The sequence below is a fragment of the Gorilla gorilla genome, chromosome 1, assembly GCF_029281585.2.
Source record: "Gorilla gorilla gorilla isolate KB3781 chromosome 1, NHGRI_mGorGor1-v2.1_pri, whole genome shotgun sequence".
Classification (NCBI taxonomy): domain Eukaryota; kingdom Metazoa; phylum Chordata; class Mammalia; order Primates; family Hominidae; genus Gorilla; species Gorilla gorilla.
In genome coordinates this window covers 86,825,124-86,845,681 of record NC_073224.2, presented here as the reverse complement: position 1 = coordinate 86,845,681, position 20,558 = coordinate 86,825,124, and the positions used below count along the sequence as shown (strand labels likewise).

At 33.4% G+C, this 20,558-nt stretch overlaps 1 protein-coding gene across 3 annotated transcripts in view; it reads right to left on the bottom strand.

Annotated features, from left to right (window-relative positions):
* Positions 1 to 2,297: 2,297 nt before the first annotated feature.
* The window catches only part of KIFAP3 (kinesin associated protein 3), a 162,308-nt gene continuing 144,047 nt past the window's right edge, over positions 2,298 to 20,558 (bottom strand). For 2 of the 3 annotated variants that reach the window (XM_055365908.2, XM_004027875.5), the window contains exon 20: positions 2,298 to 2,751. In XM_055365908.2, coding sequence (XP_055221883.1) covers positions 2,646 to 2,751 — 106 coding nt within the window. In that variant the 3' untranslated portion in view covers positions 2,298 to 2,645. Of the gene's footprint in view, positions 2,752 to 6,747; positions 6,817 to 20,558 lie in introns of all 3 variants that reach the window. The other variant, XM_055365913.2, reaches the window with a different exon arrangement.

The following is a 20,558-nucleotide window of genomic DNA, read 5'->3' as shown; positions in this document are numbered from 1 at the left end:
TGTGATATTTCTCTTATTACTTAAATCTCTGTAAAATCATGATGAAACATACAGCTTTAGTTTCTGTTGTGCTGTGCAGAATTAAGCAACAGGTGTGTCACACACATGGAAGGGAATAAGAAAGGGGAGAGCAGTGTCATCTTCCCAGGTCCTAAGTGGAGGGAGCAGTGGTTCTCCCATGTGGAGGGCAGCTGTGATCTCATGAGGATCACGAACACAGAGAAAGCCATGTGGGGGGAAGAGGAGGAACCATAATATGAGAAACCTATTCCTGGGCCTATGTGAGAAAGCACCTTAGTGAACTTTCAGAAGGAGCAAAGAACTCTGGAGAAGAAATAATTTTCAGCTATAAATCAGGGCTTGAAGCCATGGCAATTTAGTTATTAAAATAAGTCTGACCTAAATTTGTAGTCAAAATCTGGTGAGGACAGGATATTTGTCTTACAACATAAAATGTATTTCTAAAAGTGCCCAAGGCCAAAACCTTTTGTTCTCTGAAGTATGTAAAAATATTAGGCTGGGCACGGTGGCTCATGCCTGTAATCGCAGCACTTTGGAGGCTGAGGCAGGTGGATTACTTGAGCTTAGGAGTTCGAGACCAGCCTGGGCAACATAGTGAGACCTCATCTCTGCAAAAAGTAAACAAAAAATTAGCCGAGTGCAGTGGCACGTGCTTGTAGTCTCAGCTACTTGGGAGGCTGAGGTGGGAGGATCACTTGAGCCTGGGAGGCTGAGGCTGCAGTGAATGGTGACTGTGCCACTGCACTCCAGCCTGGGTGACAGAGCAAGACCTTGTCTTAAAACAAATCTTTTTTTTACATAGTCTTCCTTATTAATCTCTTTAGAAAAATATTCCTTCATAAATAATGCAATGGTAAACCAGTTCAGGCCTGAGTGGAAAGATTACAATTTCTAAATTTGTTAAATCCTATACTAATGAAAACAAAATTAGGGAGAGTGAGCATGTGCACGTAAAATTCAGCGAGCATAGCCCTGGGAATGTTATCAATTTTGGCGGGTGTTCTTCCTAATGCAGTTTATAACAACATGAGGGAAGTTAAAGCTATAGGATGTTTGCATCATTTTCCTATTAATGTCACTTATGTGTATTTATACTTTGTACACATGATAAATAATAAAACAAGCTATTTAGTATTGAGATTGCTGAATAGGAAGCAAAGAGACAGCCTATGTCATTGACTAAGTCACTTAACCTCTCCTGGCCACAGTTTTTTTGGACAGGGTTGCTTCTAAGGCCTTTTCCAGCTTTAATATTTTATGGTTAAAATAGAAACTAAGACAAATAAATGTATGTTTTCAGAAAGATCAAAGGCATAAACATACCTCAGATTTACATCCCCTAAGGGGCATCATATACTTCCTTACACATAGCAGGTAGTCAGGAAAATATCTGTTGATTACATTTAAATTTTTTATGTGATTGGTTTCTTAAATAAGTAGATGGAATGAGTTATTTCAAAGGCCTTTTCCAAATGTTATCTTCTGCTTAAAATGTAATTTAAGCCAAATAAATAGTGTAGTTAGATCAATGAGATTTTAAATTGAAGAACAGAAGTCTTATCTTTGATCTATGTATTCCCTTTGAAGTGTCATATTTCCTTCCATAGCAGGTGATCATGGAACTATCTCTGATTATAGTTATTATTATGGTTATTTGTTTGCTCAGCTTTTCAAGTAGAATTGAACATTTTTTTAATATGAAAACACTGAACTATTTTCAAAACCCATTATGAATTATATAATGTCTCTCCATTTCTTGCTATCTAAATGTACGTTATAAGAACAAGTGAACAATTGGGAACTGGGTACCCAAGTGAGTGAAATATTCTGTTCCTTAGTTTTCCTTAATGCGACTTTTAATTAGCTTTCCCATGCTTTAGATACTAAATTTATGAAGAATAAAAGTTAAAAGCCAAATGCTAATCTTGTATCACTGCTTGTCTTGTATACTAGTTGTCCTAGGATTTCTACATTACAACTAGGAAGATATGAATTAAAACCACCAAAGAGACTATAACCATAAATAACTTATGACATATGTTCCATTATTAATTGAAAATTCATAGTTAATAAACTTTGGGAAGGAAACTTTCAGGCACATGGCATGGAATATGAAGGTGATGTTCTTTTCATAAATTTTAAAGGTAGCATATATTATACAAATTACTCAAGAGTTTACAAGCAGAAAAAAAGGAGAAAAAAAATTCACGTGCACCCTATATTAACATGTAATTCGTAGTGAAATGTGTGAAATATAAACACATGACTTTCACTTATTCATTTTCACTTTACGCTTTTTAATTGAAATTAAATTAGTCACTTAACATACATAATGCAGTGTTTGTTTTCCAGTCTAGTAGCTTCTCAGCATTCAGTTTTGAGGCTCATGGGAAATGTTACTTAGCATCAAGATGTGGTTTGATGAGTGAACAATGTCAGTATCAACTGTACTTAACAGAAGACAGAAGGGGCTGGGGTTAATCTGCAGCTAACAACATATAAAAATAAAAACAAACACAGACCCACAATAACATCAACATGCGTTATTAGGCAAAGATCCAAAATTAACCCAACCCACACATATTTCTTCTAAGCTGAGATTACACATGGAAACAGATACTTTATCAAGATCCATAGCCATAGTAGTAAGGTTCATCAGGGCGGAATCCATATGCTGTGGCAGGGCGTCCAAGAATGCCAACTGGTTGGCCAAAGCCATCCATTCCAAGGCTAAAAAAGAGAAAAAAGAATGATAAGCTATGTTTTTCATCACACATCCACAATGCAGATTAAGAGGCCTACATTTTTATACCACCAAGATTCTCTTCCTAGCAGGGATAGTGATTTAGGTGGATATCATTAACTTTTTTTTTAAGGTTAATAGAGCCATTAAAAGTGTATATAATAAAATACTTCTAACAATGTGTGTTAAAAGTATGGGAAACCTCTGTCAGTAGGTACTATTTGAAACAAAGTGGAAGAATCAAATCAGAAAAGTTTTATTTAATAAATTACTTATATATGGCTCTTAAGCAAAAATAGGAAAAGATTTTACATGCTAGCAATGATCAGTAATATATTGCTAGGGAATTATAAAAATAAAACTGTAGTAAAGTGAGTTTTGCTGTTTATAATGTCTTTTCATATGAAGATATAGGACTAATTCCACTTTTAGTAAAAACATGTGTTTGAGTTATATCAGTGAATTCTCATGCAGGGCCAAATCATACCATAAGCCTATGATTAAAAGAACAAGATAAGGAATTTGACAAAATTTGAAAATTAGTCAGATTTGATCTGCAAATCCTTCCTCTGATTCCTCAATGCAAACAATTACAAAACATAGATCTATTTCTTTTGAGTGACAGCAAGACAATTACAAATTTTGGTTCAACTTATTCTATGGGAATAACAGAAACCCAAAGATAACCTTCAGAGTTGTAAAGATAGCTTGAAGTATGTTAAACTTCATGATTATTATTTAAAAAAAATTACTTGTTGGTCTATTAATACATTATTTAGAGGAAAATCTGTTCTCCAAAGTCCTTTTTAAAGGTCAGGGAATTATCCAACACTTAGGAAAATGACAAAGTATTTATTTTGCCAGGCAGAACATGGTGGCCTTAACATGCTCATGCATAGCTCATGCAGTGAATGCTAGTGAGCTTGACTTCCAATCAATGGACACCATTTGTAATGCAGAAATGTAAGCTTTGGAAAAATAAAACATATTTAAATGATTTAAGTTTGCACTACATGAGATGGAAAGATAATTTTCCCTCAATAGCAAAAACTGAATGTGATGAAAAAATATATTCACATAGGCACTAACTCCCTGTCACACTCAGAGTGAGATTAAGTTGACACACTTTAGAAGTAACTATTAAAATGTTAAGGTTTTAAATGTGTGAATGTGTGTGTGTGTGTGTGCACGCGTGCTTGTGTGTATTAAGATGGAACTAAAGAGTAAATGTAAAGAGCCAAAATACATATAACACATACTGGTCCAGTGACTCTACCCTTTAGGAGAATGGAAGTTCTGAAATACAAGTTTCAGGTTAGCATTTGTACTGAGCGATCCTGGACAAAATTTGTTGTTTTGGGGTCCTTTTATATAAAAACTGTCTATAGTTTCTCAAAGTTGGTTGAAATTTTTAAGTCTACATTTTATTTTGAAATGGTAAAAATATAGGCACTTTTTCTAACTTTGATCTCATGGGAAGAGAGACTAAATTTTGGATGAGGAAATCAAGAGGTAGCTTAAAAGATGCTTCAGAAATTAGTGGAGTCAGTGAACTAAGAGACACTGGTATCAGCTTAAAATTAGAGAAGTTATTGAAAACTGTTCTCTGCAAGCACTAAGGCTAACAAGTAATCATGTATCTAAAGAACTCTCAATTATATAACTGTTGATTACATAGCTTGGATTTCAACTTGTTCCTTCTTCATCTTTCGCTTATTACCTGTCTTCAACCAGTCCTTATCTTTTTTAGCAACTCCTCTGAGGCCAAATAGCAGTAGACTTAGGTTAAACTCAAGTTAATCTTATGCTTGTTTCTCAATCTAGGGGCTATGGCAAGATCTATTTCAGTAATATGAAAACAAGAGGCATATGTGGGACAGTGAGGAAACATGCAAAGGCACCTTCAGAGTATCTCACAGACGACTTGTTAGCAATATCACTGTAATTCTACCTAAAAGAAGATGGTCCTCAGAAGGGAGTTCACCAGTCATTGGCACAGAACAAGGAGCGTCTCAGCTACAATGCTGGTTGTAGCAACCTAGGCAATTGCGTGGTGATCTGGTAAGCTATAACACCATAAGGAATATCTGGCCTTTTTGCAGTTTGGTCCTCAATCAGGAAGGGAATTTAACATTCTCAGAGTCTGAGGCCATTCTACATTCAAGTTGCAAAATTCTCCCCCCCCCCTTTTTTTTTTATTTCTACGACTAATAGGCAAACTATTGATCACTGTAATTTCCCATGTAATTTGCCAACAGGTTAAATAATAAACTTAGATATTACCTAATCCACCTGATGGTTATAACTTTCATTGTACATTAACAAATGGATTTTTCGTTTTAAAATATGTCATGCACATTGTTGATAAAAACCTGCAGTCCCAAGTCAGTGAAAGACTGGCCCTTGAGCACTGATGAGTCTGAGTTTCTGAACCTATAAATCTCTGGTCTTGAACAGTATGGTCTTTAGGTTACTATGGTAAAGATCTATTTATGCAGTCAGCAGTTCACCCAGAGACATCTGTGTGTATTACAGTGTAGAGGACATCATTTAATTTTTCGAATTTCTATATACAAATATCGTTTTGGAAAAAAGGAATAAAATTTGAAACCAAACTCTAAAATGATCTTTTCTGGAATTCTCCATTATGTATCACAGATGAACTTGCTGTTTAAAGCAAAAAATATTTAAAACATTTATGATCAGTTTGGAGAGTACTTTGACATAGGTCCTAGGTCCTTTTGTATTATGAAAAATCAACTATATCTACATACATTTTTAATTAAATTCACTGTGAAACATAACAGTTTGTTTCTTTAAACTCTCTCATTTGCTTCTTTCTAATATAGTGGGGGAAATCAGGCTTTCTAGGATGCTAAAACCTGGAGACATTCTTTTGGAATATGTAGACACTTTACTTTTTTCCTTGGGAAAAGGATACAGCCTTGCTAATGCTGAGTTTAGTTCAAAACCCAGAGAGTTTTCCTTTAAACCGAAGCAGATAGATTCTTCATGTAAGTTCTTGAAAGAGATAGAAACTATGAATATAAAAAGGCAACATTGCAGGAAAAATTGTGCTTTCCTGATCTGGAAAGACTTGACTTCAATAGTGTGTATCACAGGAATTTGTATGCCCTCACTAGGGGCCCTGAGAAGCAAGGAAAAGTAAGCTGTGACATGCCACATCTGCTCTTGCCTTGTGTGGCCATTTTGCTTCAGATAATAGTTTGAATATGTGGCTATTTATAAGTATACTGGAATTCAATCCAATCTTGTAGGGTGCATGTCTCTGTATGTACATAGTTTCTTCTTGCTACTCCTAACGCACATAAAAAGTGGTGTATCCCTCTAGACTAGTATATGCAACTATTATAGTACTTTTTCTTTACAGGATTACTTATTTAGTGCCATTTCAGCTTTTTCCTTCATATTCAGATAACATATTTTGGACCTTTGAATCACCAAAATAGTGTCTCTTCCTGAAAATACATAATTCTGGTCCAAAGAAAATGGTTATTGTTTGTGAAAAGATAACTAGGAATGATAAGGTCAAAAAGTCAATCTGCCATTAAGTTTTATCTCCCAAGAACAATTATTTCTGGGTACCTAGAAAGAAAAATGACAAATTCTTTAAAAGAGAAAAATTATATTTAAAACCCAACAACAAATAGAAAACCATATCTAGAGTGTGTTTTTTTAAATAAACAAATTTAGAAATCTAATTAGCATTCAGCAAGCAGAAGACTGAATTTTTGCTAATATTTGCAAGACTTCAAACACATTTGTAATAGCAATCATTAGAATTCTAAACTTGAGATGATTCAGAGCAGGAACAAAGAAATCTGGAAATGACAAGTGATGCTTCACATGCAGCACATTACAAGGGAATGGCAGCCAGTAAAGAATCTCAGGCACTCACAGGCTCTTATTAAATTTCTGGGCCAGAGTTGACATTCCTGTAGAAAGAGAAGAAAATCACCTACCTCTGGCTGTTTGTGAGGCTTAATTAGTGCGTATTTGTAAAGCACTTTGAAATCCTTGGATGAAAAGTGCTGCATAAGTGAAAAGTATCATTATTTTATTAAAACGAGATAAAAGCAACACAAGCCTTTTTCTTCTTTTAAATTCCTAGGTCAGCAATATCAATGTAGAGCAAGTAATGAATTTATTAGTAAATGGCTACAAAAAGAATAAATGCAGGCCAAATTATTTTTTCGAAGGCTCATGGAAGTCTTTGACTTGGGAACATTTTAAGAAATAATATTGGCTACACTTTTATTCACAACATCCTTGACAGGGTCTATCCAGCTCTCTTCTGAACACCTCCAGAAGGAAGTGCTCACTACTTTGTCAAGGCAGTTCATTCCATTTATGGATATGTAAAACTGTTGGAAAGTTCTTTATTACACAGCTCTAAAATCCAGCTCAATTAGTCTTAGAATTACCCTCTGAAACCACACAAGGAGTCCAATTCTTCTTTGATATGACTGCTTCACAACCCTCGTTTATTCAAGCCTCATTACATGGTCTCGAATCTTTACCATCTCAGTTGCTCTCTAAAACCACTTCCATTTTCTAGTGTTTGTCTTCAAATGAAGAAGCTAAAATTAACGTGATACTTATGATGTGATCTGAAACCAGTACAGAATAAAAGATCCTATATCTGACTTTACACTATTGTAGGCTAAAACTGTATTAATCTTAAACAAAAATTTTAAGAAGACATTATCACAAAGTTGCCTAATATTGACTGCTTATAATTGACTGTGTATATATGTGTATATATATATAACATTGAGTTATATATAGTTATATAATATTGAGTTATAGTTACATGTAACATTTTTAATCTATATATATGTACAGTTGTGTGTGTACACACACACACACACACACATTCAAAATTTTACTGATAACTACCATGCTAAATTTCATCTTTTTAGTCTGAGTCTGTCTTTAGGAATTCTATTCTTCCCAAGACAAAATCATTTATGACTACATATTTATAAATAGGCAGCAGTGATTTTTCTTAACAAACCAGTCTTTGTGATCCATCAGGTAATATTGAAGGCTGGAATTCTTTTGGAATTGTCAAGTGAAAGAATTTAACATGAGCTGTTATAGGAAGAAACTTTCCAGGATATTATAAAACTGTATGAAATTACTTCTTCATAATTTTTTGGAATACTTCATTCTTTTTATCAATTTCTCTAACATATTGATTATAGAATCAAAATCAGTATGTTTATCCTTCTAAGTAGATTGTTAATTGATCATCAGGGTAATTTCAGCTTAAGTATGATTTGTCATGGGAAATTTAGGTATATTGTAATAGTGACTCTATATACCATTTGCCCATCCATCCACCTATCCAAATAGTAGAAACATTTATTGAGTTCCTACAATGTGGTAAGTATAGTTTTTGAAGCCAGGGAAAAAACATGGTGCTGGGAAGGCAATAACAAATAAGACATAGTCCTTGACTGTAAGGATTGGAGGCACCTAACATGGAAGAAATATTCTGATAATAACCTGATGTCATACTACTGTAGCATATGTGTAAATTGCTACAGAAGAAAAGAGGGGGGCTAAATATTTAATATAAGAGTATATTAGAGACATGTACAAATTGCTACAGGAGAATCTTGGCAGCTAGAAAGTCTTCACACAAAATACTTTGATTTTAATGCATCTGTTACCTCCTGACATATTTTGTTATTGTATTTCTTTCCCATTAGAAAATAAACACCATGGAGGGCAAGGAGTATTTTGGCCATTGCTATATCCCTAGGCTCTAGTATTGTATCTGACATGGAGTGGGCATTCAAAAAATACATGAATTCATGAATGAATTAGTCTTAAAAGTCAAGTAAGATCTCACAGGCAAAGAGAGACAGAATTCCTGATGGTGGAGCAGCCTGAGCAACAGAGAGGAGTGGCTGATGAAGAGCAAATGGTTTGTTATGGTTAAAGTTTTAGATTTATGATATAAGCAAATGGCAGGAGATAAGGCTAGAAAGGGAGGTTAGGACTAGATATTGAAGCTTTTCATAAACCTGCTAAGAACTGGTGGCTACTGGAGAGTTGTCAATGGTTGCTAAGAAAGAGAATGACCAAATTCTATGTTTTAGAAAGATAATTGTAGTAGGAAAGGGGGTTGAGAGGCAAAATCATGAACACTGAAGAACCTATTACAGCTGTCCAAATGTGAAGTAATGAGAACCTACAGAGGGGTACTGGCAGAAATAACAATGATCAAATATGCTACAATTCACAACAATGTTATCTTTTCTCTTTTTTTTTTCTTTGAGATGGAGTCTTGCTCTGTTGCCCAGGCTGGAGTGCAGTGGCGTGATCTTGGCTCACTGCAACCTCTGCCACCCAGGTTCAAGCAATTCTCCTGCCTCAGCCTCCCACTTAGCTGGGATTACAGGTGTGTGCCACCACACCCAGCTAATTTTTGTATTTTTAGTAGAGACTGGGTTTCAGCATCTTGGCCAGGCTGGTCTTGAACTCCTGACCTCATGATCCACCCGTTTTGGCCTCCCAAAGTGCTGGGATTACAGGCGTGAGCCACTGTGCCCGGACCATCTGTTCTCTTTTAAAATAGTTTTTTTAGGCCAGATGCTGTTGCTTATGCCTAAAATCCCAGCACTTTGGGAGGCTGAGGTAGGCGGGCTGCCTGAGCCCAGGAGTTCAAGACATGGCAAAACCTCATTTCTACAAAAATACAGAAAATTATCCAGGCATGGTGGTGCACACCCATGGTCCCAGCTACTCATGGGTTTGAAGCAGGAGGATCACTTGAGCCCAGGAGGTTGAGGCTGCAGTGAGCCATGACCGCCACTGCACTCCAGCCTGGGCAACAGAGTGAGTGAGACCCTGTCTCAAAAAAAAAAAAAAAAAAAAAAAAAAAAATTAAAGTTATACCTTTGCAAGTTGGGGACTGAGACTAAAGGAGAAGAATTTGAAAACTGGCTGGAAATTTTAAAGGTTATATTTCATTGGAATGGAGCAAATTTTGCCCCCTTAGTATGGGAATATGCTTCATCAAATAACTGAGATGCTGTGGTATTCCATGGAGATGAAATCAGATTGTAGAAGAAGCTTGCCCCTATCTTCTACAGGGCTGAACTGTTCTTGGAAAAGAGAATATTTTCTCCTTGAAATTCTTACAATAAGAAGAGATGTGCAGGTTGAACGAAATAACGAGTATAAAACAATACCTAACACTAGTAAAATGATGTACTACTACATCGAGATCTAAATGTTTGTCATTTATAGACCAACCACTAGATGGAGAGCTTGTTTTACCACTGAGTATCAGGTACTTCTACAAAATTTCAAAGCAAGGATTATTAAATTTAAACTTCTCAGCACATTTAACATTCATAGAATGTGGCATCCATTGCTGTCGCAGATAATTAATGTCCAATTTTATGATTATGAAATAATTTACAGCTAAATAGAAATACCTATCAGTTACATGCCAAAAAAGTTTTGTGAATGTTGGGTGCCTAAGAAAATAGATTATAAGAAAAGAGGTTATAAGAAAAGATGCTAATTGTCTTGAACACTGAAAAATGTAACATGCATGCATGTTAAAGTGCTATTACTATAACATAGCTTCTAAAATTTTTCATTGAACAAATATTAATGGCATCTTGTTTCTATAAATCTATATGTAATAAATATATATTTTAAGTTGCTCAAAGGTATTACTCATTTCTTTGGACTTGAACTTTTGTATTGTTGAGAAAATAAAATCCAAGAACGTGGTTAAGCAGTCTTCTAATGAGTTTCACCAGCATATATCAAGTTTAGTTGTCATTTTCCATTTAGTTTTATTCTTAATCTTTTATATGCATAATTATAAATTTTCCTTTTATTACAATAAAACTAAATGGCTACAGCATCTTAAAGAATCTTATTCTTAATGAATTCAAACTAGTATTTTTTTTCAAAAATCAAGGGCAAATTATATGAGTAGTGGGAGGCTGTATTTAAAATACTCATCTGGAGTTTATTAAAAACATTTTTTGAAGGACATCTGTCAGTTCTAAGGGTGAAAAACAACATCTTGGGGAAAAATCCTTTCAATTTAGTTACTACACTGAGATACTTCAGATAAAAATTAATTTGTACTAATGATGAAGGGAACATGTGTAAAATAGTTGCACTGATTTATTCTAAATGGTAAAGAAATTCCATTTCATTGACTCTCCTCTAATTTCATTCAAGTTATACTTTTCTTATACATCTCAATCTGTTGATTAACCTGCCTCCAGAGTAATATTTTAGTGATTATATTTTAATGTGGAGATGTTATACTTGGTACTTTTTGATACTATATCATTGCATTAAGTTTTCTATTCCTTTTTATTAATTTACTTTTTTATTACATTTTATATATTCTAATTGAGATTCTTCTATTAACTCTAATTCTTGGGCATCCTAACACTCTTGCTGTTAGAGCACTTGTCGTGTACTGTCGTGTACTTTACAAAGCTTTAAAACAAGGCTTATCAAATTTAAACTCCATGGCATATTGAACATTGATAAAATGGGATTTCCATTACATTCTGATGATTCTCTTTCATGATGGTCCTTTTTATGTTTTCATTGAGATGGCTGTCCTAAAACAATCTAAATGGCAATTTCTTGACTAAGGTTCCCTGAATTAAGTATACGGTGTAAATTCTGAACCCACTCATGTGCATGAAACAAGCTTGTGACTTCTCTTTCACATGGGTGACTATCTTCCCCTACCTGAGCACAGACAGGTTTTGGCCACTTCTCTGGGCTGGTGAATTAACATCATTTAGTCCTCTTTTCAACTGATGAGAAAAACCTGAAATTCCAGGCTTTATTTAGAGAATTCAGTTCCATCTTCCTTTACCAAATAACTTGTACCTAGTTCAATATTCCGGTTGGTGTTTTTTTGTCATTGGGGTATTTCCTATCTTTCTTATGAACTTGGTCATATAAATTTCTGTTACATTTTTGTCCACCATTTACATATTATCTGCATAGGAATGGTCCCTTCCAAATTAGCTCAGTCTACCATCTTGCTGGAAGTCCTTTTCATTTTATTATTACTTCTTTTTTTTTTTTTTTTTTTTTTTTTTGAGGTGGAGTTTCACTCTTCTTGCCCAGGCTAGAGTGCAATGGTGCAATCCTGGCTCACTGCAACCTCCACCTCCTGGGTTCAAGTGACTCTCCTGCCTTAGCCTCCCAAGTAGCTGGGATTACAGGCCCGTGCCACAATGCCTGGCTAATTTTTGTATTTTTAGTAGAGATGGGGTTTTGCCACGTTGTCCAGGCTAGTCTCGAACTCCTGAACTCAGGTGATCCGCCTGCCTCAGCCTCCCAAAATGCTGAGATTACAGGCGTAAGCCACCGTGTCTGACCCATTTTATTATTATTTATCTGCATATTCAAGGAAAAAAATATAAATTTTAGATTCCTCTGGCTCATAATAGGCTTTCTTGAAGAGAAAAATGATGTGCAAGAAATAACTGGAGCCATTAAAATATATTTTATTTTTCCTTATTTGTAGTTATTAACAGAAAAAATGCTCTAATAGGTACCTAATGGAAGTTGTCAGATGTGATTATCAAGTTGAAATGAATATTTACTCAAACCTATAAAGGTCTTTGGCTTTTTCTGGCAATATTTTAATGAAGGTATGCCATCTAGTCATCTTTAACTTACATTTCTTCCATTAAGTACAAGGACTTCTTGAAATTGGCAGTTCTATACTATCAAGCAATGCTTCATTTCATACCACCAAATGTTAAGGGAACTTGCTGAGTGGCTTAAATAACCCCTAGGTCAATAAACTGAGTCATTAGCACCTCCTTTAAATAATTGTTTGTCTGTTACTGGTTCAACATTTATATAATCTGTCATAATACCTTGGTTTTTTAAGGTACAAAAATTACTGCTATAGGTTTAAACTAGAGAATATCATGTAAGTAGCAATGTTTTTTCAGCGACAGTTTAACTATACTGTCTGGTACTGAGTGAGTTAAAGCCTGAACACCACAACTAATTACTATGTAATGCTAACCTTAGTTGCTGGTTCATTTTGAGACTCTTTAAAATATGAACTGTGTATTTTACCCCTATGCACTCTCTTAATGATTTGTTTTTTTAGACTGAAATCACTTCCAGCCATCAGTTATACTTTTGGTCTCTACATATGCACTTCTCCAAGCACAAATATTTCTTTTTCCTATTGGTCTGCCAGCCCTGTCAGAGCAAATTTCACTTTAAACTAAATGCTATGATACTTAAAACCTCTTGGATTACTCAGGCTGCTAGTGTGATCTGTAACCTTCCAAGAATGACAGCTGAACTTTCCAATTTGCTTATAGTGTTTGGGGAACTAGAAAGCACATGCCAAAAGGAAAATGTTTCTGATGTTGAACAGAGAGGAAAGTTCTTGTTGGAGGTGGGGGCAAGAGACTATTAAGTACTGAAAAATACTAATAAGAAATGAAAATAAACTAAACATGCTGTAAAGTCTAAGACCTCAAACATAATTCAAAAGTTAATACTAGTACTAAAAACTCTGGCTAAACTGGTTAAAATATGAAAAATAACCTTTAGTTACTGTAGTTTAAGTGCCAACCAGAATCTTAAAGTGATAATGCACTATTGAAATGAACAAATTCAAAAAATGGAATATAAAATTATCACAAGTGCTACACAAAATGGGCTATATCAACTCCCCATCTTTCTTTATAAAACAGACAAGTCTGACATATGAACAAAAATCAAAGAGTTAATACAGCCATCTAACATGCATGCTACCCCCACGGACATAATACTAGTCTCTCTTATATGAACAAAAAACACTACTGACATAACACCAGCCTTTTTTTTCTTAATTAATGTTAAGTTTTTTTTTGTTAAAACTCATGTCTCCAAAGTCCTTAAACAAATCATTCAGTTTGGGAACATTTTGGAATAGTTTAGAAACTTTTCACTTTAAGGAAGCAGACAAATGTTTGTCTTAAAAAAATCCTGAAAATCTTATCAAATGTAAGATGCTTAATATAAAATCTCCTATTTATTTCATAATCTACTTATTCATTTGTGTCAATATTTTTTCGTCTAAAATAATAGTCAAATTACATTTGGATGATAAAAATCGAGCAATGACTGATAAAGATGTTTCTGGAAAGCTAAATCAAACTAACCTTTTTGCAAAATTGAGGGCAAACATATAGATAATAGAAACTATATTTAAACACATTAAAAGTGCATCTTTTTAAACAGCTAAGTATGATAACTTAAAAAATTTGATTCTAAACTTATAAATGCAAATATATACACACACATAAAGGCATTTCCTTGCTTTGTATTGATATTTCAAAAGATTTATATTGGGCAGTATTATTTGATGTTTTGCAGCCATTAGTTCAGTAATTTCAGTAATAAATACAGGTTGGAAAAATATTTCACAGTTATTTAATGTCCTCTAGAACATTTAGGATCTCAGAATACTGTATAATATACCAGAAATGTATTAGAAGAACAGGAATTAAAGTAAATCTCTACTATTATAAGCTTTCTTGGTCCTTAAGACTATATTTAACTGTTACATTATGGGTTTCTTTTTTAAAAAAGGTAAATTCATTTTCTGCTCAGGTATAAGACTATAGATTATAAGATTACATGTCTTTTGATGATGAAGCATGGTATTTCTATAGCATCTTCAAAGAATAGGGCTAAGCATCCTTTGGTCACACTTTGCATTGACATAAACAAATTCAGTGTAGACTGGAATGTAGAAATATATGACAATTGTTTATCTGACTTGTAAGAGTCATATTTTAAGTTAAAATTATTCTTAAATCAGCCTAAGGAAACATTATCTTTTTTCTTCTTTGTCACTCATGTACATCAGCATTTCCCCTCTTAATTTAAGGACTAGCAATTACGTTTATGAAATTCACCCAAACTAACTTAAGTACAAACTATGAACTTATCAATAACTCCTAAATTTTCCTAAAGTTAGTAGGGTGCAATTACTTCAAAACTAGAATATCTGAATGGGATTTGTGTCTCTACTGATGTAACTTGTTTCAGTCTATATCTGTAACTAACTTTGACATGACTTCTTTCTTTGTAAAATAAGAAATAATGGCTATATCTTTTAATATCTCTATGCCTTGAGATTACTGTATTTCTAAGAAAAGTACCCGCATATAGTATGTATTTGGTGGTGTTATTGTTATGACATATGAAAATGATGAATACTTCCCTAGAAATGCTTAGGAAATTCTGGCTTCTGCCTAATGATCTAGACAGTTAAGGGATACTCTATCATACTTGGCATGCTTCATACACATGCTTTCTGTTTGCCTTTATAGGGCTCCTACATAATTCATAGAGATTTATGCCTCCACATAGGCATACTAATTGTTGTTGCACTAAAATAATGCCGTGGCCAATCGTTCTTTCCTTTTACCGTAGTGAGACTGGACTGTTTGTATAAATAAGGTTATTCAATCAAAACCCTTTAGATTCTATGTCATGATTGATGAAAATAACAATACCTTTAGGGATGAAACTTACTGACAGATTCTAGTTACATGCTTTTTCATCTTATTTGATACTCAGTGAGTTTATTTTCAAAGTAGTAAATCAAGGGTAAGGTTTTTAGTTATCTCATGCAAATAATCACTTCCCACATTGTACGCATTCCTATACTCAGGTTTACTGCCAGTGTTGGCTTCTCTTAGAAAAGTGCACACAGGTCATGAAAACGTTTAGAACGTTTAGGGTGGAGTATTTTCATTTTGCGATGTGTGTTGTCTTTGGGCTTGTGCCAACCTGACAATCTGGCACTTATAAGCAAAGCTGGGCAACTATGAGAATTCTTTAAGGAGATGGAATGCACCATACATTTTTGAGATTATCTGGGTTTTAGACAGTATTCTGAATGAGCATATAGGTATATCTATATTAGTTATTTCAAGTATGCAGGAACAGGGACAAATTGATTCAATTTAAAATAACTATGGTATCTACTTGCTGATGGCAAACAGTATCTCCCTTCCCCAGAGTTTGTTGGGGGATAAGGTAACATGCAACTGTATAAAATTGTAATAGTTTCTTTTTCCCCATAGTGTATAAAAAGAATGAGGTAAATTATAATAGCCTAATATATATGAAGGCTTTGAAAACATTTTTAAAAATACTTTAAAAAATATTTGAATGCTTTTTAAAAATACTTTTTTGAGATTTTTAACAACTCTTAAAATGCTTTTTAAAAATAATGCATTTTACAATGTTTTATAAAAATATTTTTTGACTTTTAAGAGCTCTTGCATATTTATCACCTCAAAAAATATCTCAGCATGAAGTTTGGGCACCTATATCAATACAGCTTTATAGGTTTTTTTTGTATAAATTTGAAAAGATGTAAATTTTAAGCTACAGTTGCATTTTAAAAATTTACTTGCCTAACTATGTTCATAGAAGTCTCCTCCCATCCTTTCATATTTGAGGGGCTCTAAATTAGCCACTTGATACTGTCTACACAAATCTGGATTCCTTTTTAAGATCGCTTTGCCTTTTAGTTTCTGACAGCCCAGTAGGAAGGTGCTTTGTTTTTGGCTGGAAAACCCTGAAAAAGCGGGGTGTATCAACTTTAGATATAGTTTCTTCTAAAGCTAAACAAAGAAAACAGGCTTAAAATATATAAGATACATTGTATTTCATAAAATATAATGTTGACTTATGTTCATAAAAAGAGAGCATATTCAGGAAATTATGTTCCTGTTTAAGTGTATTCAAAAGACTATTTAAAATCTTTAGCTTATTCAAAGGGTGCAAGACAGCATTTGTTAATTGTGCCTTTCTACTCTAAAATGAGACCATAGAAATATGTAGCTTTTACTTAAGAATCAAGATAAATACACACAGATTTTACATATACCCATAATTAACTTTAATATTAGAAAAATGATTAGAAAATTACTAATAATTACATTTAAATACAAAACAAAGCAGTATTTGAAAATAAATTATATGACAGAGTCCCATACTTGTCTCTTTGGAGCAGGTCTGAGTTCTATCTAATTCATGGAGGAACTGAGCAGTTAGATTACCAACTAATTTGGGCTAATATTGGAAGATTGTGTGTTAGCCTAAAATTCCTACAGGTAAATTCTATAAGATTATAGCTCATAATTAATCCTTTAACTCCAGACATCGCCTCCATTTTCAAATGACCACTTTTTAAAAATTAGAAAACCTGATGCATTTTAACAAATCCTTTATAATTTAAAACTCTTCCAATGAAAAGTGTTAAAAATTCATCAATAGCTATGATGTCATTGTTAAAAGAAGTTCAAAGCCTAAAATGTTTTGTCTCTTGTTCCCTTGGGAACATTTTACATTTCTATGTAAAATGAAAAGTGAGTTTTAACTCAGTAAAACTTTCACCCATGAGATGGGAGTCATAGAAAATCAATATTTATATCAAGCTCCTTGATAAAATGGTTCTCCCCAAACCTGTAATTATTCAAATTACATTTTTTAGGACTCTGATGTGTTTCTAAAGAGGCAATATCTCTATTACAAAGACACAAAAAGCTGCTGTTTCGACTAATCCTTCCAAACTACTTATTGTTTTAAAGAAGTAATTAAACACTAGTGAATTATCAGACCATCAAAGTACGATGTTTTATGAAATAGCATATATAATTTAAAAAGTTGTATTTCAAAAATAATGTGGTTCTTTGCCAAATATTATACTGCTTAGCTTAGAATGCTATAAAATCTGAACCTACTTACTTTTTTTCTAAGAAAATTCATATTCTCTAGATTTTGTGTGTGTGTATAAGAAGATACTAAAGGTCTGTGTTTTTGTACCAGAAGTAAGTTAATGAATGACACACTCCACATAGCATGCTCTTTACAAAAAATGAGGGGGAGTATCATTTAAGATAATGTGGCATTCTTTTCTAAATATCATTAATTCTGTTTCCTCTTAAAATTAAGGATAATTCAGAAATGTTTAAGATGTTTATTCTGCTGGAAATATTTCCAATAGACAAATATTATTTATTCTATTTACACTAGAATAAACATCTTAAACATCTGAGTTCTCCTTAATTTTTAGAGGAATATATATTATATATATATATTAGTCAACATATTGGAGTAACATAAAAGTGGGCAGAAACAGGCAAAAGACCATTGATGTCCAGATACTGACAATGTAGTATTACTTTTATAAGCCTGATAATACTATTACCCTTAAATATTTTCAAAACAGAAAGCTGAAAGAATAATAAAGAGAATGCTTTAACTCATCTCAAAAAATTATACTTTTAACCCTGAACTATATAAGCCTCTTAAAGAGAATGAGATTATTTCTTACCGACCTCTATATCCCTAGACCTCATCCAAGTGCTTGTCAACTAAAAAGGTTATGAATAAAGGAAATTTTAAGTGTTAAAAGCAAACATTAAATGATTCTATATTTTATCCTATATTTTGTGCTTTATAAAGTTAATTTCACCTGTCATCACAGAAACTTTAAGTAAAATTATGAGTATCTTTTGGAAATAGCAATAACAACAAAAAAATCCCAACAGTATATATGCTATTTTTATGATTTATTGACTACTAACAGACCATTAGTTATAACCTGGTAATAAGAAAGAAACATGAACAAGGAAACTCTATTCATTTTATGTATGGAGTAGTATTTGTTGCTACAGAACTTAAGCTATTGGACTATGAAAACTAATACAGATTTTTAAAATATTCTGATTATCCTCTAAAGATACTCTAAAAATACAACCAACTAAAGATATAACTTTAAGATACAAGTCTAAAGATACAACTTTAAGATCCTCCAAAGATACAACCAACTTTAAGATCCTCCAAAGTCATAACCATCTTCTAAAGTTACACCATCCTCTAAAGATACAGCCGTAAAAATTCTTAATACAAATACTCCCTGATGTTTAAACATGGAGGCATTCCTCCAGGTGCAACAAAAAATTTACAGCAAATCAGCAATGAAATTGACTATAACTGAAATTATGTGACTTTCAAGCATGTATTCTACTGATCTTTCTCCATGAAAAATATAACTCCAAGAAAATAATTATTTTGCAATTCTAGTCAGTTGGTTATTGCTATTATTAATGAGAAATTGAATACTAATCATATTATTTCTTCCTCTGTTATGGTGAACCTATAATGTTTCTTTAGGCTAGATTAAAGTAGATGGACTAGAAATATGATTTTACACACTTGTAATATTGGGACATTATAAGAGTTGCTTTTGAAAATAAAATTTTTCTATGATAGAGACTGTGCCTAGATGGGTGCTTCTCAGTATATTTAATTAGACTTGTAGTAGTATAATACAAGTACACTAAGAATCCCTTAACTGGATCTTAATTATGAAGGCAAGCATCTTCATCTATGTAAAATATAGCTACTTAAGGTCTGTTTTTATCTTACCTAGGTTATTAAAAAATTTTCCCATATAGCATAGGCTCCTATCAACAATTTTATAATACAAAGCATATGATACTATAAGCAGGATATATAATACACATCTATTTGATTATATATTTAATAGATGGTATGCATTGTACACTTGAAAGGATACTGAAGTAGTAAAAATTAAAATTAAGAAATTATTAAAAAGTTCACATTGAAAATGAAACAGCATGGGAAATGGAGTAAGACATCTATGTCTGAATACTGGCTCTGACCTTTAAAACTTCTATTAAACAAACATCTGTTGAGAACCTAGTGTGTGCCAGTAGACAGAACTTTGAAAAAGACAGTCAAAGTTCTTGCCCATCTAGAGACTGTATTTTTGTGGTAGGAGGGAGAATAAACAAGTGGACAAAAATTAAATTACTAGGTTAGATGAGGGAGAAGCAGCTTCTTTGATAATTCTCTTAGGAAAAGATTCTCTGAAGAAGGAATATTTGAACTGAGACTTGAAAGGTAAGAAGAAGCCAGTTATTTAAAAAGTCAAAAGACTATTCAAATTAAGCACAAAGGTGACAAAGTGAGAAAGAACTTGGTGAATGTCTGGGGAAGAGAAGGGAGTCCAGAGTGGGCAGAATTAACAAGCAATTATAACTGGAATATTTGATGAGGCTGGAGATGTAGATAAGTGTCAAATAATGAAGGACTTTATAGAACATGGTAAGAAATTTGTATTTTATTACAGGAGTATGGGAAGCCATTGAAAGCACGTGAGAGATGTGATATGACATACTTGAAAAAGATCATGATGGCTACTGTGGAAAAAATGAAGCAGAAGGGAAGTGCAGAAACAGGAAAACTGATTCGGCTATTGAGTGGTTCAGGTGGCAGATGATGGTTGCATGGAATAGGGTACTAACAGTGAAAATGGAAATAAATAGCCAAATTTCAGACCTATTCCAGAAATGAAATGAAAACAACAGGGCATGCAGATGGTTTGCAGTGGAGAGAGAGGCCAATGGTGAAGAAAATAGAGATAATAAGGAAGATTCCAAAGTTTAAAGCTTGAACTACTAGGTGGGATGGTGGTGACACATACTGAGACGAGAAGATTAAGGGAGGAACCTGTTTATATGTGAGAAATCAAAAGTTAAGTTTGATAATTTTATTAAACATTCAATTTGATAGCATAAGGAATAAGGATGGTGCTGAGAGGACAAGTCTAAGCTAAAAATATAGGTTTACAAATGGTACTTAAAGCCATGGATCTGGATGTAATCCTAGGTGTGGTGGGTGCAGTTAGAAAAGAGGG